At 36.0% G+C, this 23699-nt stretch overlaps 2 protein-coding genes across 2 annotated transcripts; one reads left to right on the forward strand and one right to left on the reverse strand.

Moving 5' to 3' along the window:
• Positions 1-328: 328 nt before the first annotated feature.
• Positions 329-9362, forward strand: LOC128235450 (probable 4-coumarate--CoA ligase 1). Its single transcript, XM_052950272.1, has 7 exons — positions 329-430; positions 927-1134; positions 2131-2237; positions 3009-3205; positions 7924-8092; positions 8668-8839; positions 9319-9362. Exons 1-7 carry the CDS (start codon positions 329-331, stop codon positions 9360-9362), a joined length of 999 nt encoding a protein of 332 aa, XP_052806232.1.
• Positions 9363-9427: 65 nt separating this feature from the next.
• On the reverse strand, positions 9428-20192 carry LOC128235451 (complement C1q-like protein 4). Its single transcript, XM_052950273.1, has 4 exons — positions 19895-20192; positions 12531-12739; positions 10001-10117; positions 9428-9487 (listed from the first exon to the last, which is right to left on the reverse strand). Exons 1-4 carry the CDS (start codon positions 20190-20192, stop codon positions 9428-9430), a joined length of 684 nt encoding a protein of 227 aa, XP_052806233.1.
• Positions 20193-23699: the final 3507 nt, after the last annotated feature.

Below are 23699 nucleotides of genomic sequence, written 5' to 3' on the forward strand. Positions count from 1 at the left end.
GGAAAACAACTTGAAGGTGTGTGTATAATGATCGGTTTAATTCATTTTCTTCTAGCAGCTTTGTCTAGACTGACTTTAAAAGAAAACGAAAACGAAAATTGTATTTGAATTAGAAAACAATACAAAATGTGCATTTCATATAAAATACTACAATTAACTAATAATGGTGCAGATGAATTTGTGAATATCCTGGACAATTGAACAAGTTATCGTTTAAAAGGTGGTAAAAGAACAACAAAAACGGAATTATATCCCCGCCATTGAGTGCAGTCCCTCTGTGCTTTGCAACCGGTTTCCTTCATCTCCGGAATTCGTCACATTTGGAGTAATGTCAGAAAAGCCGCCCCTCCGCGTCGAGGACATTCCCGTGACGAACCTTACCGTATACCTGCTTGACAACATCCGAAACACTGGAGATAGGGTCGCCATGGTGAGCGAATAAACGGGGAAATGCTGCTCTAAGTGGTTTTCCCTTTCTATAGTGTTACATATATATAATCCTTTAGATACATATGGAACACGGATATTTAGTTCGTAAAGCATGAACTCAAACAAGATTATTTTGTACTTATAACTTTCTATCTAAAAGTTTTTTTTACCCTTTCACAAGAACATTTTTTTTAAATATGTCTCAGAAACAAACTATGTAAAATTACAAACAAAGAGGTGTTATTTTATTCATTTAATTTGTGTATGTTTGTGTGTAGTTGTTTGTTAAGCATGTATGTACATTAGCACTATTGTGAGTGAATAAAAACAGATATTCGGTCCCTCTCAGGACGTTGAACGTATCATTTTGGTATGGCTAAAGCACGTGAAATATAATAAAACGAGTTTTCCTTTCAGTGATCAAGATAATTGTCTAATAGTTCCTTAGATGTAAGTTGCATAAACACATAAGATATGGCTTTATCCTATTTGGCAAGGTCGACTGCACAACAGAAACAACAATAACATATTCGGAGCTTATCGCGCGCATAGAACGAGCAGCTTCGGGTTTGCAGGCGTTGGGAGTGAGGAAAGATGACGTCATTGGCGTGTTGACACCAAATCATCCTGACTACCTGGTAACGTTCTACACATGCGCACTGATCGGAGCTACACTTCAGCCAATCAATCCACTGTTTACAAAAGGTGCGTTGAATACAGAATATAATTATGCTATTGATTCTTCAGCTCTATCACATACATAACGGAATACACGATTCATTGAAAGTTGGAAACGATTGGCAGAATGTGTAGCAATCGCTTTTTTTCTTTTCTGTAATTCTGTGTGTGTATACAACGTGATAAATAACATCATAAATGCTACATCGGAAGGCAACATTTTGCTTCAAATGAAGACTTAAAACAAAAATAACTTTTCTTTTACTACACCATTTTAAATAAAGCACCATATAATTTCGTAATCACCTCAATGATAGATTGTAATCGAATTGTTCACCAATATGTGTATCTATAATTATAGGTTATAGGTGGTCGTATTGGTCAGGGGGGGGGGGGGGGGTCATCCTTTACTTTAAAGCCATGTTGGCCATTTGTAAAAATATTTAAACTATTAACAGGTTGGAAACGTGTACATGTATTTTAAGCAAGTGATATTCCTTAAACAAATATTTAAGCATGCATTTAAAGAATAAGAGATAATCATCCCAACCCAGTACGGCCACCTATGGTTGGGTGTAGTAACTGGTTTATATCCTATTGTCAAGAATTATGTGCGTATATTGACATAACATTGTAATCAGAAGGCGCGTAGCTGCCTATACGCGGGAACGCGGCTGAATACACATGACTCTGACAAAAAAATATATAAAAATCAACCAAAGTTGCAGTATGCGTATTTGACTACATGATCCTAAAACTGTACATTTTCTAGTTCTAAATAAAGCACCTCAGAACGCCAAGAATGCACCAGATTGCACCATGGTTTTCCAAAAAAAATCCGAGGTGGCATGCCCCCGACCCCCTAGCACAATAATGAATCTACATGAATACAGGGCTAGCTTCGCCGTCGATCAGCATGCTATTTATCGCAAGGTAAATGCTTTGCCTACTGAAAACCGTTTTAAACACAAAGAAAAGAATCAAATATGGAAAAATCTCAACACGTACAATGTCTTATTACAGACGACTTGGCTAAAGTTATCCGACAGTGTAGCACCAAGTATTTGTTCACAGTGACTGATTTACTACCAAAAGTGGAGGAGGCGACACAAGGGTACGATAACATAAAGGTATAATGTCAATTCACATTCACCTAACGTTTTCCTACACCCTCTGTTAAACAAAGCTCCATGTCGAACGCATATTTATAGCTCGGACAATGTATTTGTAAAAGACTTGTACACCGATTACTCGTTCGTAACATTTCATTTCATGAACAAAATATTTAAAATATGTCATTGCATTTAAAGCTGCACTCTCACAGATTGAAAGTTTTGACAACTTTTTTTTTATTTTTTGTCTTGGAACCAGGCTGTTTTTGCGAAAATCCATGGAAACCAGTTAAATAAGATTGCTGACAAAAACTTAAATCACAGATTTTTATATTCAAGTTAAAAAATTGGTGTTTTATGCATTTTTCTTAAACCGTTAGTAACGGTTTAAGACATAAAACATTAATTATGGAACGGAAATATGAATATCTGAGATCTGATCCTTTGTCATGAATCTTTTATCATTGGTTTGCAGATATTTCAGCAAACTTTTGCACTTTCCAAGACAAAAAATAAAAAAGTTCTAAAAACGGTATAACTGTGAGAGTGCAGCTTTAGAAGAAAAACGCATTTACTTCTGTATAGTCAAGTTTTTATCCGATTTTCAAATTCGGTACTAATGCTTTCCACCAAGAACATTTATTTATTGTTTGAAGAGACGTTTTTTGGTGATTTCCTCACCCATTATTCGCTTATAATATCACACAGCCAGACACACACTTGAGAATGGTATGAATGCTTGGTAAATGAAACTATAAAATATAAGAAGAATCTTAACAATGACCACAGGTATTAGTTTACGGGGAAGCCAAAGGATACACGACATTTGAGTCCCTCTTGCACCCCCACCAGGCCCCCTATCAGGCCCCCGAAATGGACCCAAAGACGTCAATAGCGGCCCTCCTGTCTTCTTCCGGTACGACAGGATTCCCGAAGGCCGTCTGTGTCTCACACTACGCGATTGTCACCAACTTCGTCCAACAAAAGTGAGATATTTTGTTTCTAAGTAGAGTTTGTACTTCTCAGACACAGCTGTATGGATCATCTCTCGTACTGCGGATAGAAAAGTGTACTGGACCCAATTTCTCGAACAAGTTCTTTATTATAGGATTAAGCTTAGCTTTATTTTTGGTATTGATTTAACTTGTGTAATGTTCCTATTTTGAAGAGTTTTAAGACATTTAAAGGCATTCATTTTTATGATAATCACGATAAAAAATAATTTTATTTTTCAAAATAGAAAATAAGTAAGTATTTTGGCTAATTGAAATAAAAGACTTAAGCTTGCTATGCTTAAACTTTTTCGATAAATTAGGCTCTGGTTTCCTTCGTGGAAGTGCGTGCCCCTGGTGGGGCTAATAACCACATCCTCTTCGGTAACGGCCATTAAACGCCAGCTCCATCACTTAACGGTGGTGCAAACAAAATTTGCTGTCGACACTTCCGTGTTGCAGCTGTGCGCCGTGTTACTTCTACAAACGTGAATGTGATTTAAATGTTGTTTGATAATTTTATTGAAAGGGATATATTTCGAAAATCGGACAATGTGGTACGCTGTAAGATATTTTTACTGTAGGCTGGCTAAGATTTCGTTTCAATATTGTGCGAACTGTGGTGCCAGAAGCTTTTCTACCGAATCGGACTTATGAATTTTTTTAGTTCTGCTAGCATGCTAACAAAAATTGTTTCGACCTCTGGATGTTTAATATGTTGTTTGGTTCTAGACAATATGTTGAAAAAAACCAAGATGGACTTAAAAGTTGATACTTCTGGCTGAATGGGCTTACATGAAACTAGGCTTGTTTACCACTGGATGCGCTCAGAAATGGACATTGTATGATTGACTTGACTTTGATATATGCAAAAAAGATGAAATATAATTAAAACTGATGATTTTATTAATCTAAGGACTTTTTAGGTTATAGCGCTGTCGATATTGGTCATATTTGCATTTTGACATTGAAATGATTTGGACCTTAATTTTGAAATGCGTAACATGTTAGAAAGAGTTAAGTAGAAGAATCACTGTAAGGTTTTTTAAATAAAATGAAGCATTTTTTAACATTTATTGATTCAAAAAGAAATGAGCCCTTGGTGTAAATATAAGTAATTAATTGCTTGATTAATGTCATTATCGGGGATATGAACGCAATTGGGCTGGTTAAAGTAAGCGTGGAGTCCTTTGGACCAGATCAACTACGATCATACCCCGATAACGATATCAATTCCGCAATGCATTCCTTTAATGAAGTGCATTGTGGAACTGTTATATCATCTATTCATTACGATATCTTGCGTTTTAATGCAACGTTTGCAAATTTACATCTGGAGTATTTTTGGACGCGTTTATATGGTAATTGATAACACTGATCTTTTTTATTTAAAAATATAAGACATAATGATGAAGCTAATATTATGCACGGAAGATATCAATATCTGTATTTAATGCAACTCTTTTTTTCTAAGCGATATTATGTTGCAGTAATTTAAGATAAATAACTGTATTCCTGTCAGAAAAACATTTTAACTGCACGCATTCACGTATTTTTTCATTCTAAAAAAATAAGAATCAAGCCTATGATTTATTGTATAAGATATATTAGCATTCCATTTTGGTAGCATATGAGTCTTAAAGAATGTTCTAATAGATCAATAATCTTAAAATGAAAAAACTGATATTGAACGGAATGTGGATGTTTTCATACTCTGGCCATGAAGTTATTAATTATTATGTTACGTATTAAGTGTAATTTGCAAACCATACCTAGATAACAAGTTTCTGCAAGAAGCCAAATGTGCATTTATAGATAAATGTAAGTGGTAACACGAATCTTATCTAATTCACCAGGTGTTATGTTACTTATTACGTGGAATTCGCAAACAATAACTAGATTACCAGTTACTACAAGAAGCCAAAGGTGCATTTATAGATAAGTGGTTACACGAATCTTATCTAATTCACCAGTTATCACGCCGTAATAAACAAGCACTCCCTTGCCATCTCAGAAAAAAAGATTCCTCCCTTGCAGCATTGGAAAAACGATAGTTACTCAATGAGCATGGTTTCTTTCGTCGATAATACATGCGGAATTATCTACCCACAAAAGTGAAATCATCTAATGCAAACGAAGGATTTTTTTTCTGAGATGGCAAGGGATTGCTTGTTAATTTAGGTGATTGACTGTAAAATACCTTTTCTTGCAAATTTTGAGCTACGGAGTGATTTTTTTTCTCGACATGAATATACCCGCCCCTTTGTCCCTTTAAAGACACCCATCTGAAAATATATAAACACAATCGTTAGATATTTGCCTTATAATACCTGGAAATACAGAATTAGAATTACGACGACCATTTGCTATCAAGTATTAATTTATTAGACACTGAATTAACCTTTAAGTTCGCGAAGCTGTGTGGTAGTAGGTCATACTTTAAAAAGATCGAAAATGATATTAATTCAGTTAATTATTAATTTTCATGTCATGAAATTGCTACAGTTTTTTCACAATTCGTTTCGTACCAAAATTACTACTCATAAGCACCACAACCTATTCATCGGCACCACAACGTTCAGAAAATCGAGCGTAGTGCAGCAAGTATAACAAATAAAGTTCTAAAATTTGTAACGCGGCAACCTTTTGTCAATAAAAAAGCCACATACATGTAAAGAAAATGCTTAAACCTAAGGTACGAGAACAATTCTCACGAAAATCCAGATTTTTACGTTGTCAACACTAACGTCTAGCAAGTTATGCAAGTTCTAGACGATCAGATATTTAATTTTGTTGAGAACGTTTACCTTCAGAACAACTCATGGCCATTCCTATGTGGAACTACATTCTCCCTTTTTTTTAATTTACTCGTATAAACCTCTAAAAAGGAAAAATAAGATACCATACTCACTGTTTACATCCATAATCCACTCATTGGCACTATAACGGAAGACGCGTTGGAGCATTTTCCACACATAACAAAATGTTATGGCTCCAATGATTACCCGGCGTGATTATGTTACTTATTGAGTGGAACTTGCAAACCATACCTAGATAACAAGTTTCTGCAAGAAGCCAAATGTGCATTTATAGATACATACCTGTTTTTACACTCATCACAGCTATGTTTATAATCACTAATTAAATCGCTAGCTCAAATAACAATGTGGACCCGTTATAAGATGAAAAAAAGAATACAAAACCTTAAAACAAAAGCGTCCAATGTACATATGTGTAACTAAATGTATACATATTATATATAATTATGTTAGATACGTTTTCCTTGTTTATTGTCTTAACTTGTTTTATATTGCTCAGTGTAAGAGTACTTTACACGTTGTAAATATATTTGCATATCTTCTGTATAGGAGGAAATAAAGATTTGATTGATTGATTGCATAAATTGATGCATGACCTTCTCTAAGACATACAGCTCCAATAAACACTATTCTCGCAAATTAAGATATGTTACAAGTCAAAACCTTTATGTTACTTCGGACGCAAAACATACCCGACAGCGCCACCACTACTCGACAGCGCCATCACTAGGGCAAAAGCGCCGCCATTTTTATTATAAAGTGCATACATGTAGTTCCTCTTAAAGAAGTACTTATTGGATGTTGTTTTTTTGTGTTCCGGTGGTAGTACTCAACATATCAGTCATATTTGCATACGCCGGAATGCTCTTACAGTGTGTGTAAGCAACGAAGTGTACTTGAAATGCTAGCAGATGTCAAAATATGCACAGATCCGACTCAGGAGAAAAGCTCCTGGCACCAGAATTCGCACATTATTGAGACTAAATCGTAACCTGCCTGCAATAAGAATGCTCTTACACGCTACCACATTCTCCGATTTTCGAAATATGTCCGTTTAGTAAAATTATCACCTACAATATAAATCATACTCATGTTTGTAAAAGTATACACAAGGTACAGCTGCGCCACGGATATGTCGACAGATCATTTTCTTTGCACCACCGTTTAGTGGTGGAGCTGGCGTTAAGTGGCCGTGTAGGTCAGAGGCGAAGATCCATACCTTAAATTATGGCTTAATGTGAGTAAAGGCTTTGGAGTTTATCTAATGTTCAAGCATGTTTATTATAACAACTTTGTATGCTACTTAATGAATATTGTATGAGCTGACCGATGTTGTTATTTAATTGACATATCTCTCGTAGTTTTATATCAATCCACTGTTAAGTTTTTTTTAACTAAAGTTGTAAATTCTGACAAAGTGTAATGCTGTTGTAGTGTATCTTCCAATTTCATCTCTTGCTGGTTGGTATTACGTCACGACTGTGCTGACGTATTGTTTATTCAGATCAGACGATGTACATGAAGTGTAGATCTTGTATTTAAGAATTATTGTCGTAAATTTTGCCTATAGTAAATCAATCTCCTACGCAGTGATCTCCCCTGACAAGCAGAATTGATCAGCCAGTATAGCTGTATTTCAGCTATTATAAAAAAAGGTTTTTCTTCTCTCTTTTTTGAAAGTTCTTTTGCAATTTTATGCGCAAAATCCTTAATGAATTTCAAAGAAAGGGAGACCTATCAACCTACCATGTCGGACTTGATTTAATACCTATGTGATTTTAAGTATAAACTATGCTATACTACCTACCAATGGCTTGAATAACCGTCACAATAGCCACATGGTTTCAAATATATATATGGCATTATCAGAACAAATATACCTCCGTTTTGCAGTTGGTTTGGGCTAAGCAGTGCTGACGAAACATTTGTGACGTTCCTTCCGTTTTTCAACATTTTGGGGCTTTCTTTAGTAGCATACACGGGCCACTGTTTAGGATCCCGCCTCGTCATCATGTCGCGGTTTGATTTCGAAACCTACCTTAAGTTGATAGAGACATATAAGGTGAGAATAGGACAAGTTTAACGCTGGGTTATTTTATACCAGATGTTATCAGACAACGAAAATACCATTTCCATGTACAGGGGCGGGTCCAGGATTTGACGTAAGAGGGGACGTAAGTTAGGGGCATAAGCTTTTGAGTCAAAACCGAAATTTATCGGTTTAAAGTGTTGGCAAGGGGTCGGGGTACTCCCCATCGAATTTTTTAACAATTTCTAGTCAGAAATGGTTCATTTTGGGCGTATTTGTTTTACCTTTTTTCTCCTATATTGAAATAGAAAGTAAACTTGGAAGATTTTAGGGGATGGGGCATGTGATATGTGTTCACATTTTAAAATATTAGCGATATTGTGCTGCTTCATTAACTGGGGATCTGTAGCCACGTAGCTATTAATTTAAAAACTCCATTGATAAAGGCTAATATCCGAACTGTACACGTATCATATGCTTTTTTGTTTTGATCATTACAGTCAATTATATTGAGTTAAACATAAAAATGCAATAAAATAAAATAAAAATTGCATCAACCTGTGTGATGCCCCTTTAAACCTCATGCTTAAGTTGAATGCCAATTTCAGCCCAAAACTCTAACAATGGTTCCTCCAATCATGGTTTTGTTTGCGAAAAGTCCGAAGGTTTCCGAGTACGACCTGTCGTCTGTTACCCAGATCAGTTGCGGAGCTGCGCCCCTTAGTAAGGAAATAGAGGACGTGGTCAAGGAGAGGTTGAAACTGCCGTGCATATATCAAGGTAAGTTCTACACGAAAAGGGTCACATGGTGAAAGAGAAGATAGGCTGCTGTGAAAATACAAAAAAAGGAATGACACTTGTCTTTAAGCACTTCCCAAATGTTTACAAACTATTGTTTTGTTAAAATCTTTAAAGTTTGACGATTGTTAGGTAAATTGTCCGCAATATGTATTTTGTTACATCATTGTTGTTATATGGGTTACCCAGCATTTGATATTTAAACACATCCGAGCAGAACGTATTTAAATGTGATAACAAATGTCATAAACGTATCATTTTATGTAAACTGATATGCTAACTATACCGCGGGCTTGGACGAACTAGTGTATAAAGACATTAGATACGATTATATATGTGTACTGCTAAAGCTAGCACAATCAAAAAAAAACAGACAACTTGTTTAGATGTTAATAAATTTAAAATAAGGCTATACCAATTTAATTTTATGTTTAACGTCATCATGTTCCCATCTCACACAGGAATATCAAGTAAAATCAAATTAATGAAAACAACCCACAAATAAGCTATCTCTCTAAAATGCTAATGCCTGGTTATCCCACATAATTATGGTATCATCTTACTGTACATCTAAACCGCCTTAATGTACGATTTAATCTTAAATGGCACGTTATACACCCGCTTTGCAACCTAAAGAGGTGGCTTATATACATAAAGTAAAGTATCAATTGAGAAGAACGGGCCATGTAACTGCTATCATTGTTTTAGAGTCATCACATAACTATACACTATACATATTAGGAATGGTCCTTGCTCGGGACGGTCAGCATTGCTCCCCATACCGACCTGTATGTTAACTATCAGAAATGAAAGTTGTATTACTATCACCATTGCACCTCTAGGAAGTAACTACATTAAACCATCTTGAATAATGTCAGGCTCACTGTTGACTGCTTCTTTTATTCCTTCCATTGTGAATGTCTATACAATTATAGCATTGTTCTATTCTATTCTATACTATTCTATTCTATTATATTATATTCTATTCTATTCTATTCTATTCTATTCAATTTTGCTCTGCTCTACATAAACAGGTCTTCGTTCATTGTTTTGGCTTTTGGCTTGTCATTATAGTTTCGATTTCAATTTGGAGTTGGATAACGCCTACTTGATATTAATACCGTACATATACAACGATGTTACCTGTTGGGCCTTGCGTAACGTCAGGAGGGCTGTGTTGGACGAGGTCGCCCAGTAAGGCACGCTCTCCGCCAACACCGTAAATATCATCTTCCCGTTCTCCATCAGCATCACAGCAGCCTACAAAATACTTCTGTGCTATAAAATATAGGAAAAGCATGTAAATGAAGTATATGCCAACATTTTTGAGTGCTATTGATGTTATCTAAGGTTAGTTTTTTTCTCACTTCATATTATTCATATTTAGGCTCATCAAAATTTCAAATTGATATACAATGTAATAACTACAAATGTTTCAACGTCAGAATATATGGTTTTAGTTAAGCGTATTCAAATTCAAATTTTAATTGATGTACCACATAGTTATTACAAAAGTTTCATCATCGAACATAGTTGAATCAAGCTAATTCGAATCTAAACCTTAAATCAATCTATACATATTGACTACAAACGTGTAAATTCTTTTACGTCTATAAACTTGTAAATGTTGCAACAGATTTTACTTGTCTACTTGACAGCTAATGAAACAAAAGCGGCGACAACAGGTATGGATATATTTAAATGCTTAAGTATTCGTTTAATTTGTATCAAACAAACGCCCTATAGAAGTATGATTGGTGTATGACTTTGTACTTTGGTTCTGTTCTGTACCGATATTCGTAGACTGCTTAAGTATGTGCCATGTATTATACAAGTGAATAGGTCATTAAAGCAACAACAAGAATATATATATTCTTAACAAGGTAACACGGTTATGTATCAGTGAACAACTGAAGATTAAAATGAAGTCACTTCTTCATTCAACAAAACACAACCTATTACAAAACCTGTTGGCGCCCTGTGCAGCAGGAGTATTAGTTGATGCTAATATGTCCCAATTTATATTTAACAACCTGTTCTGTTGCATTTTGACGCCACTGCATCGCAATATTACCTGTCGACGCCCCGGTGCCGCATTATTAGATTTGGCGTAACTGTGACGCAATATTACCTATTGACGCCCCTGTGCTGTAATATTTCATTGTGTTGTCAATGTGTTGACATTTTAGCTGTTGATGCAACAGTGCCCCAATATTACCTGTTGACCCCACTGTATCGCATTATAACAGTTTGCTACCTGTATAGCAACAATACCATTAGCGCCACTGCGCCGCAGTACTACCTTTTGACTCCACTGTGTCGCAATATAGCATTTTGACACCCCTTTGTCGCAAAAGTATCTTTATTACAACCTGTGCAGAGTAATTAACTTTCGACATCCCTGTGTCGAAATAATACCTTTTGACACCACTGGTTCGCAAAATTTCCTGTCGACACCATTTAGCCGCAAAATTACCTTTTGACTCCACTGTGTCGCAATATTAGGTGTTGACGCCCCAGTGTTGCAATATTTTCTTTATTACAACCTGTGCCGCAATATTACCTTTTCACGCCCCTATGTCGCAAACCACTGGTTCGCAAAATTATCTGACGACATCACCGTGCCGCAATATTACTTTTCGACGCCACTCTGTCGTAATATTGCCTGTTGACGCACGTGTGCCGCAATATTACCTTAACACGCCTCTGTGCCGCATATTACCTGTTGACACGACTGGTTCGCAAAATTACCTGTCGACACAACTATGCCGCAATATTACCTTTTGAAGCTACTTTGTCGCAATATTGCCATTGGTCCCCTGTGCCGCAATATTACCTTTTGACTCCACTGTGTCGCAATATTAGCTGTTGACGCCCCTGTGCCGCAATATTGCCATTGGTCCCCTGTGCCGCAATATTACCTTTTGAAGCTACTTTGTCGCAATATTAGCTGTTGACGCCCCTGTGCCGCAATATTACCTTTTGACTCCACTGTGTCGCAATATTAGCTGTTGACGCCCCTGTGTCGCAATATTATCTTTATTACAACCTGTGCCGGAAAATTACCTTATTTCGCCCCTGTGCCGCAATATTACCTTTTGAAGCTACTTTGACGCAATATTAGCTGTTGACGCCCCTGTGCCGCAATATTACCTTTTGACTCCACTGTGTCGCAATATTAGCTGTTGACGCCCCTGTGTCGCAATATTATCTTTATTACAACCTGTGCCGGAAAATTACCTTATTTCGCCCCTGTGCCGCAATATTACCTTTTGACTCCACTGTGTCGCAATATTAGCTGTTGACGCCCCTGTGCCGCAATATTGCCATTGGTCCCCTGTGCCGCAATATTACCTTTTGACTCCACTGTGTCGCAATATTAGCTGTTGACGCCCCTGTGTCGCAATATTATCTTTATTAATACCTGTGCCGCAAAATTACCTTATTTCACCCCTGTGTCGAAATTTTACCTTTTGACACCACTGTGCAGCATTGTAACCTTGTGACGCCACTCGGTCGCAAAATTACCGCTTGACGACCGTGTGCTACAATATTACCTGTCGAACCCCCTGTACAGCAGTAGTATCCGTTAAACACGCTGTATCGCAATATAACATTTTGATGACCCTGTGCCGTAGTATTACTCCTTTGCGCCTTTGTTTCGCAATATTACCTTTTGACGCCCCTGTGCAGCAACTACCACTGTAAAATGATTAGTGCCTGAGTAAGGGGCAGTAAACTTTCCGGTCATCGGGTCGTAAGCTTCGTCTACATTGGTGACAACTTTGTCCATTATGAGGTCAGTATTCGCGTCTATAGGACCAAGGTTCTCCCCAAGCCCAACAAAGAATGCAACTTGATTGATTGGGGCCGCCGACTTACCTGAAAAGAGGTGCAATCAATCATGTATCAATATTATGCCATAAGGGAATTAACATTTCCTCAATCCATAATAAAACAAAGATAAACAACCGCGAACTCATGTAAAACAAAATGTACCCATTCAAGAAACAATGTTAAAATGTATTCGCCTGCTTTAAACTAAACAAGTGACTAAAGATTCATCAAATGTCCGTCAAGAGTGAAAGAGATATGAAGTGGACACATCAATGGACGCTCGCATGTGGGCCTTTGTTGGGTACCTTCCCATTACGGCCCATTATAAGAAATATTCCAAGCCAAATCCAAACTCTAACTTACCCTCCACCAAACAAGTACTACCTCATATACGGGAGGAAGGAATAAGTACCCATGTATGCCTATCTTGGTGTGTGCAATACAGTCGGGAAAACGGACGGATGGGTGGACTACGAACGGTATGCCTATTACTATCGACCTCGTCGTCACGTGGGAATAATTCGTATAAACGAAATTCATATTTTGGTTACTAAATGTTTGAATACAAAGCGGAATGTTAAATGTGAAGGTTCGACAACTGAGATGTTGACGCTATTGGGTATAAGGATTTTTTTCTTTATATTTGTGCAATTACGGATGAATCTACGTAGCAATAAAATTTATGTTGATGCATTGAATAGAGATACATTTACTTAGAAGTTACAACGATTTTAATACCAGTTGCTATTTTGCTGTTTATGGCAAACATAGTTAAAACAATAACAGTACACATAAACTCGATTATGAGCGTAAATATATTTATCAGTTGGTTGTAAAAATGGCTTTTATTTGCCATACTGTGGAGTTGTGGCTACAGTCGACAATAAGATTGTGTTTCCAAAGTACAACTTAAAGTGTTGTGGTTATAGTCGCGCAGCTACTTTTGTTTACCAAATTGTGGTGTCATGGTTATAGTCGCACAGTTACTTTTCTTTTGCCAAATTGTAGTGTCATGGTTATAGTCGCACAGTTACTTTTGTTTACCAAATTGTGGTGCCATGGTTATAGTCGCACAGTTACTTTTGTTTTGCAAAATTGTGGTGCCATGGTTGTAGTCGCACAGTTACTTTTGTTTTGCCAAATTGTGGTGTCATGGTTGTAGTCGCGCAGTTACTTTTGTTTAACAAATTGTTGTGTCATGGTTATAGTCGCGCAGCTACTTTTGTTTAACAAATTGTTGTGTCATGGTTATAGTCGCGCAGTTACTTTTGTTTTGTCAAATTGTGGTGTCATGGTTGTAGTCGCGCAGCTACTTTTGTTTTGCCAAATTGTGGTGCCATGGTTATAGTCGCGCAGTTACTTTTGTTTTGTCAAATTGTGGTGTCATGGTTATAGTCGCGCAGCTACTTTTGTTTAACAAATTGTTGTGTCATGGTTATAGTCGCGCAGTTACTTTTGTTTTGTCAAATTGTGGTGTCATGGTTATAGTCGCGCAGTTACTTTTGTTATGCCAAATTGTGGTGTCATGGTTGTAGTCGCGCAGTTACTTTTGTTTTGCCAAATTGTTGTGTCATGGTTATAGTCGCGCAGTTACTTTTGTTTTGCCAAATTGTTGTGTCATGGTTGTAGTCGCGCAGTTACTTTTGTTTTGCCAAATTGTTGTGTCATGGTTATAGTCGCGCAGTTACTTTTGTTATGCCAAATTGTGGTGTCATGGTTGTAGTCGCGCAGTTACTTTTGTTTTGCCAAATTGTTGTGTCATGGTTGTAGTCGCGCAGTTACTTTTGTTTACCAAATTGTGGTGTCATGGTTATATTCGCGCAGCTACTTTTGTTTAACAAATTGTTGTGTCATGGTTATAGTCGCGCAGTTACTTTTGTTTTGTCAAATTGTGGTGCCATGGTTGCAGTCGCGCAGTTAATTTTGTTTTGCCAAATTGTGGTGCCATGGTTGTAGTCGCGCAGTTACTTTTCTTTACCAAACTGTGGTGTCAGTATTATAGTAGCATAGTTACTATATTTGTGTATGCGACTACCTTAAATATTTCCTTGTTAAAAAGATATGATGTTTATCATATATAACATATATTTAAATTATAATAAACGCAGCTCTTCTCTACACAATTTATTGCATGAAACATATCATAAAATGTATATTTATATCAGAACAAAGACATTAATTTGTGAAATATCCAACCACTAGTTTGACCAGAGAAGCAAACAAACGAATAGTAAGGATAAATGAAACCGTGAATACTTGTTCCGTAAGTAAGATGTGTGCATATAGGATAGCCTTCGAGAGCTCAATCAGGGATTTCTTTCGAATTTACAGTAACAATTTCACAATTTTTAACATCATTGCCTATATTAAATAAACTAAATAACATGCCACTTCCTAATTGCTAAACAGCATTATATAATAGTTGAATCGATCCCAATTATGGGAGAATCCTCTTCAATCATTTGGTCTTAGACAAAGTACTGTTATATTTAGGAGACATAGTTCCAAGAACGGAAATGGTATGTTATCCAATTCATCATACATTGACATGACGGGCTTTAGCTGTTCTCAAGAAATTAGAATTAATGACAATAATAAACATTGGCGATCTCACTGGTCTAGCAAAGGTGAGGAGATACGATAAAATATCCATCGAAGAGCTGTTTGTAGATACGATCCGAACGAATTTAATTATTTTCTTAGAAACTCCACGTACTTTGACACACAACGTCTTAATGAAAAGTAAACACGTTATCAAGCCTGGGTTTTTTTTTTATTATTTTGTGACTGATATAAAAAAAAGCGAAATTGACACGCAAAATAACATTAGAAGTATATTGCGTATGTAGTTAATTCATCGTAAGTATGGCTTCAAAGAACCTTAAATCATTTACAATGTTTCACGATAACTGCTTTTACGGAGATAATATTAATGCTTGTAAACAAATCAACACTTCAATCAAAATTGCGCAGAAAACAACGTTACAGATACGATTCAATACTGGCAACAATAATAGTTAAAAGTATGAAAGCGAAACAAGTGTTACATGCTAATATCTAATGGTATTTAGATCTCTATATATTTTTCCTTCCTATATGACCTTAAGGCAAAACTTGAACTACATGCTGCATAAAGACAAACCATTTGCCTAAGGTATTGAACACATAGAAGTTCGACTTTTTGAAAGAAAGCCATATACCAACACAAGAGTTTCACTATTTGAAAAAGAAATCATTATGCTTGTCAACATCGTCAATTTTGTCTTTTTGATAAAGCATGCCAAATAAGATTTATGGATCAACTGTTTTTTGAACGTAAACGCACACAAGAAGAATGAAAACAAAGGATAGCTTCTCGAAAAACAGCCTCACTTTAATCAACATTTGGTTATCGATCGTGAAAGCAAACTTTTCCGTCATCTTAGCCTCTCAAACTCGTTAAGATACATATTTTGCACTTATTCCGACATCCGTGCATATAATTTCAAGTGTAATTGTAGAAGTCTGCAAGTAAGAATGACCCAGTTGATCACGTAAAATCAGCCCCATAAGACACCAGTCGAACGGAAGTGCTGGCGGAATGCCACGAATGCTCCAACAGTCCCTGACACGTGACATTTCGTGAAAATCTGCAATAAACATATCTCTAGCATGTAAAATTATACTATGGATCAGTGTTTGTCCTTTGGAAACGACTTATGATTCAGTTTTTTTTTTCTTTTCCGTAGTTATTTCAGATTTACATACACTGGAGAATAATTGTGTTTTTTTAAGTTTTCAGACATTGTATTTCCTTTCTTTTAACAAAGGAAACGATGCAGAATTTATGTGATGTTTATGTTAATGTGATCAAGGAATGACGGGTTCTGCCATGGTGTCTTTGTATGTATGGGTATTTTGTCTTTGTCCTTTGAAATATAAGGAAAATCATTTTTCTCCGCTTTGAATAGTAGCTTCTTAGACCGACTAAGTACAGCGTCTCAAGATGTTAACCGTAGCTTAGAATATATCAAATGTTAAAAATCGTGAGAATCGAATACGTAAAACAAGCAAGCTATTTCATGGTGATACATATATGATTTTTATTAGACGTTAGGAGTAGGACAAATGTTGGGACAAGTGTGAGGCTGTTTGTATATCACACAATCAGTGTGTGCCATTATGAACTGTTCCTTCACTGACCGTTCAAAGGCGACAATTCAAAATTAATTGATAAGCTAGTTTAAAGAACGTTTGGGGTGTCTGTGTCAATGTCTCGTTCAATATCTCGTTCAATATCTCGTTCAATATCTCATTCAGTGTCTTTTGGATTCTAGCATTGTGTTTGTAAACAAGACGTTTGCTTAAATATTTGACTATTAGGCTTGTCCCTGTTTTATTGTATTTTAAGGCATATGTGAAACTCTTTATCTAGTTTATGTATACATAAACAACTTAGAGAAAGGGTGTTTATGTTTATTCAAGAAATTGTTGAAAATGGACAGGAAACAATGGCACGTAATACAATTATTTTTTTAAAAATATGCCATATCTGTTACACAGACGTTTACTTATTACAGTTAACTTCATTTAACACTGCTAATCACACTGCAAAAGTCACCAGTTAGGCTGTGTTGCAGGTATATGATCACTCAAATACATTACGACAACAGTCACTACAGGGGCTGTCCAAGAATTGACGTTAAAGGGGCCGTAACTTAGTTGGGTGTACTTTTGGCGTGCGCACGACCTAACAAACCAAAATGTATATGGCATAACAAATTTGCACTGTATTTGTAACCCATTATTAATGTGTAAACATACCATCTTTGCATAGCTTGTTGTTTACATATCAACCGTAACCATACAGCCTATTTAACATTTTAATATGTTTTATGTTACATGTTTATGTACACCACTTAATATAACTCATGTTTTGTGCGGCCTCTAGAAACATATACTATATGAAGAGGATAAAAAGAAACATGTGAACCGGAAAAGCTTTAAGTGGTACTAAAGGGCGCTTTTGTTGAAACCAAACTAGTTTCAGTTTTAGTTTCTAGGGTTGCGGTGGTTTTGAAACCTGTTTTCAAAATTTTGCATGAAGTAACAGATGCATGAGTTTCTGCATGTAGCCATAATTTCAGAATTTCTACAACACAATGATACGGCAGATGGTCGTTCGCCTGTTTAATCTAAATGGTATTTCAACACACGTGTTGGATCATTATCCGCAATGTTGTTGTTTTTCCATAGTGAGCTAGTTTGCGTATGGAACGAACCGACGAAACCGTCACCGGAAGGGGGTTTGATTGTTTCAAACACCAGTTTTGGTTTTCGTCCAACAGACAATAAAACTGGTTTGCATTAATTTTAAACTGTAACAACAAAAACGCAGTTCGTGAAAAACGATCCAAAACTAGTTTATTACCAACAAAAATGATTTAAGTAAAATAAACGTTATATATAAGACCGCTGTTGCCTTAGGCGGTAAATGTAAAGGACATATTCGGCCGATTGTCCAGGACTTTGTTAAAGTTAACAACGTTGTTAACAGCGTCGCTATAAACCTAAAAGTGAACTACTTCATGATGAGCCTTAATATTTAATTATAAAAATCACAGCTGAATTAGTTACTTATTGTAAGAAGTATTGAAATTCACAACTGTATCCATAACACTTCGAGAGCAGTAAAGCAAACAAGTTAAAAAAAAAAGACATTAACAAGGCTGTCAACTTTAACAATGTTCTGAGCAATTGGCCCATTGTCGACCAAGTAAAAGGATGTGCTATCGTCACACAAGTATAACTTATGATTAACGTGGCGCGTCATTATGGTATGTTATCACATTTTTCCCTTCGCAGTGACTTAACTATTACAGTGTTCATTTTCATACAAAAATGCAGAGGGGGGGGGGGGGGGGGGGGTCTAATCAATTTTCGGCCAAAACCTAAGGTAATAAGATAATTCCCAGTTTGACTGTTCAAGAAAAAAACATAAAAAAATCAGAAAAGAATTGAACAAAAACGCCTATAGGTTGGAATTATTGAGGCTTTTCTTTAAAAAAAACCCCAGACTTTCTGTGTGTATATGGGAATTCCCAAATGAGGTCAAAAACAACACACGCGATGTTCTAATTAATATGCTGACAATGTACAGGATGCCCGTGTAGTCAATGTAGAGGAATGAATATATAGTTGCTTCAAATTTAGAAGCTATGATTTGATACATGCTAACGAGCAATTAAGGTAGAGTTGTAATCACGGACTTGTCTGCTGAAGCTAAATTGCGTAATTTGTTTAAATGCCTTCACTAAATGATTATGATTTGTATCCGTTTAAGAGGTGTTACAATTTGACAAAGTAAGTTTTAGGATGCAAGTGTCTTTCTTTGCAAAGTTACCTTGTTATAATTCAAAAACTACATGAACGGTCTGAACCGTTAACTGGGATCAACAATTGTGTCCAAGATGCCTTGAAAATGAGTCTTTAGATTGCCAAGCATGTTGCCGTAGTCCCCCGACTGTTCGGCCATCTTATATTTGTCCCTGGCTCTTTCATTGTTTTGGATAAATATCACCTTAATTAATTTTATAACCAGATTATTTTGAATTCGTAAAACGCCAACTTGTTTAAGCAAATCTAACACCTACTGGTGAAAGTGGCAAAACATGAAATTTATTTGATGTATTTATAGCCAGTTCTGGTAACTGCCTTAAAAAAGCATTTCGTTATTTGACTCTTTAGGCGTAAAAAATAATAAGTTTGTTCATTAGCATCACTTTTATAAGAAAACATGAAACAAATGATCAACAAATTTCTCTAGGCAATAAAAGGACCTAGGATCGGGGCAAACAAAACGTAGGTTGGGTTAACCTGAAACAATAGTAAGGTAAATGATGATGAGTTTGTTAGGGTATGTAATCATTAATGAGTCAAAACCCCAGTGAACTCGTTCTTCGCTGCCCGTTTTAATGCGGTAATCATAATATTTGTTAATAACTATGATTTCATGAATGTGTGATACCGATGTGGTGTTTGTATTTCGCATGTATGTGTTGGTTTGTAATCCTCTCGTTTAGTGTTGTTTGACCTTTGACATTGTGCCTTTATGAAGATTCGTCGTTCATTGTTTGGCTACTGTGCTAGTCCCGGCTGTGTTCATTTTTATTAATTATATATATATTTCAACAAGTACGACACAAGACGACATATCCCTACCTGGTGCTCCTGGTGTTCCGGGTATCCCAGGTTCTCCGGGGGGTCCTTTCTCACCGGGGCGTCCCGCCGGTCCCCGAGGGCCCCTTATTGGCAGTCGCACTGGTGTCCTGCTTGTGGTGTCGCCTTTACACGTTATTTCCAATTCGCAATGACCAGAAGTGACATCATCACCATCTTCGCGCACCTGTCGACGTCCTGAGTGACGCGTTTTGTCACGTCGTTGTTCATCATCACGTTTGCCATAAGTCATAGTAATGGTATAAATAAGAAAAGGCATGATAAGTAGCAAGGCCTTCATGATGTGTACTTCGACTATCTTTTCTTACTGTTCAATTGCAGGGCATTAAACCGATTCACTTTAAACTTGAATTCGTGTTTATGTTGTTTTTAATTAACACTTGATATGTCACGTTTAAGCAATTGTATATAACGCTGTAAGTCATGACAAAAACCATTTATTACACATACAAACCTTTTCGTCGTTTCACTTTCCACAAGTGTATATTTAAGCCCGTAAAGTGTTTAGATAATAAGTTCTATCTTGAGAGTGTCCAGAAGACATCTCTCCCAAGAAGGAATAAACACTCGGTTGAATAAAGTAGAATAATCAGCTGAGATTAATCATCGCCATAGTGGGTAATGGAGAGATTTCCATATAAGATATTAATTCCGGTCTGTCGCCCTGAAAATGATAGAAACTATCTTTCATATATCTATTTGCAGATCACGTAAACCTAAACACACTGACATGATATAAACTGTATTTAGCAATAATAACCGTATTTCATTTCATAAGCCAAATTTAATACGATTTTTGAAAAATCTGTCAAGATCACAACAATGATTTTTTTTTCAAACGGAATAAAATCACGGTAAAAAAGTAATTAATTTTTGTAACGCTTTTTAATCACAACGTTTCATGTTAAGTTCTATGTAATGTTCATACAAATTGTTTACATACCCCTAGGTTATGATGTTTTAAGACGCTGTCGTCCATGTGTATGCAAATGGCAAGCAGAAGTGTTTGTTGTCCTCTGCTGATGACAACGGTCTTCCACGTCGCCTGGCCGCTATATTGGTTTACAGGAATGTTCTCGAACGCAAGATGTATTCAATTGCTCTCCAAAGGAATGCGCTGTTTATTAATGGGAGATTTATTGCTTGTCGAAGGTGATGGAATGCTGTTTTTTTTTTATTTGAATAACATTTCCCGCTTCCTTGATTGCAAAAGAAGTTTTATGTGTGTGTACCATGCCACTTAAGGTTTAGTCAATGGCGAGATTGACGATTAAAATAAAAGGTTTGCGACAGAAAGGCATGGTGCAACTTTCTAAGCGATGGTTCTTTGAAAGGATATTGCAATCAATGTGCCATTTACTGACAATGAAAAGACTCCTGAAATGATACGCCCGGCTTGCATACGCACGCTATCGCAAGCATTTTCGCATAACATGTATACTTTGAATTTAATAAATGAATTTGTACTAATTTCAATTTGTGTTAGGTGTTTGGGGGGGGGGGGAACCGATTACTAATTTTTGTTTTACGATGGAGCGTTCTGGTATGTGGTTTTATTTTACTCTTATGTTTTCCATCATATTAGGGTGCAAGCCTTGATCCGCTAGCATGTGCTCATTTACAAATACAATCACGAATGTTTTGTTTTAAATCTGTGCTTTAATATGTGTAGAGACTACACAATACATTAAAATCTCAAAATGTTGTGAAATAAGTTATTTGAGAATGTTGCGGTCAATTAAGTTTCAATACATTTCTAAACAAGAAGGGAAAGCATATCTTTTATCTCTAAATTTGATTGGGTGTTTTATTCTAAAAAGACCGAAATATAAGTAATAGGTTACACATGTAAAACGGAAACTTCCGCGATTGAGACAGTGAGTGAATATATAAAGTTGTTAAATGTGTGATACATGAATGTATAACTGGCTTTACCATTAACAAGCAGGCTAGTAGATTATTGAGTATGACGCCCTGGCTATATATACATATATACATATATAATAGACTCCGTCAGGTCGACCAATAACCGAAGTACAGTGCACGCAATACTTGGTTCTGATTGGCTTGACGTTTGAATCGAGGACGTCCGAGTCGTAACGGTCACAATGGAAGATATATGTTGTACATACATGTACGGTAGAACTATAAAACCAATACTTTGAGATTTTTTTATCTTTTTTCGTTTAAATTTTGAACAATCTGACCCATGTGTGATAACTTCCAAAACAACCGCTGTGTGAATTAACTGGTTTTAAAATCTACAGATTATCCAAAATGAAAATTATTGCTTTTTAAAGGGATTGAAAATCGGACAGTTAATTAATATCGATTATCGACAAAAATCGGAGTGATCACTTCAATAATTCAATCTATTTTACAAGTATAACAAAAATTATCATGTTTTTTTAATTACTATCGATCATAAGTTTTGAAAACCAGAATCGATTATCCTCGATTTTGAAGTCAAAAAAACGATTTTCGACAATAAAAAATCGGCAAACACTATTTAGCCAATATGATTTTTTGAAGCATTGAATGTGATACAATATTAATGCTTACAAAATAAAGTATTTGTATTTGATAAATTTCTAGTCGGGAATAAAACTTGCAAAGTCGTATAAAGGTTTTTCCAAACATAGCATTTTTTCTAATCGTAAAAATAGTAGTTCCGTTTTTCATCCTTAATGACCTGACAGATTATACCAAAAAGGAAATATGTCTAGGTCAATGGAAGTATGAAAATGCTGATATGTGGAATGTTAATGGCAGAGTTTCAGTGAACCAGTTTAAATGGCACCTAATCTGTCTCTATAATATGTTTAGATTGTCCAATATCCTGTGACACGGAATTCCACTAACACTAAATACAATTAATCAGAAACCCATTGGTTACGATGAATATGCCTTAAGACGAAGTCCATATTTTCTAAGAAACTTTGTCATATTAATCATTGGTAAACAGGTAACAAAAATGACGATCATCGGAAAATAACAATGTATTGTGGCCAACGGGCATTGACTAGAACCTAATTTCTGTTCATGTTAAGGCTAACAACTTATTGGAAGCCGATAGTATCAGTGTAGTCTTAAAAGCCTATTACTGTTACTTCAGTAATTAACGTTACAAACTAGAATTAAATCAGAAATGATCAAGTGAATCTAAATCATTTTATTGTCTGCAATTGGTGTTCGCACATATTTGTGGGCCAATGACAATCGAGGATTTACCCTGTTTACTGTAGCTCCATATCATGTGGAGCAGATCTGACGGTAAATACAAACATTTATATTCGAAGATAGAAAATTTGTCAATCTAAATGGGTTTTTTAATTCGTCTATTTTTTATACATCGCTATGCCCTCTGTGCATGCGCATAGTAACAATGATTGACAGGGTGCAGTTCTTTGGAGGCAATTGAAGCTTACGCCATGAACCCAAATTTGCAAAAAATGTGAAATCAGCTTTTAAATCGTATTGACATCTATTCAGTGCACAATTAAAAACATGTGTCAATCCTGGTCAGAGTTATTCTGTTCATTTCTCATGCCGCCCTTCAATAAGATAAAAAAGCAATATGACCATTTTCCTACCTAATGTCATGTATTCAATTGTAACGTTAACATTTTTCATTACAATTTCACATGAATATTTGTCTTTATTTCAAAACAAAGTACAATCAGACATATATTCAATACTCCTTATAATAGCATTAGGACCAATCAAAAAAGGCGTTTCAGAGGCGGCTACATTATATAATCAAATAGCGTTCATAGGTGACGTAAGA

The sequence above is a fragment of the Mya arenaria genome, chromosome 5, assembly GCF_026914265.1.
Source record: "Mya arenaria isolate MELC-2E11 chromosome 5, ASM2691426v1".
NCBI classification, from domain to species: Eukaryota; Metazoa; Mollusca; class Bivalvia; order Myida; family Myidae; genus Mya; species Mya arenaria.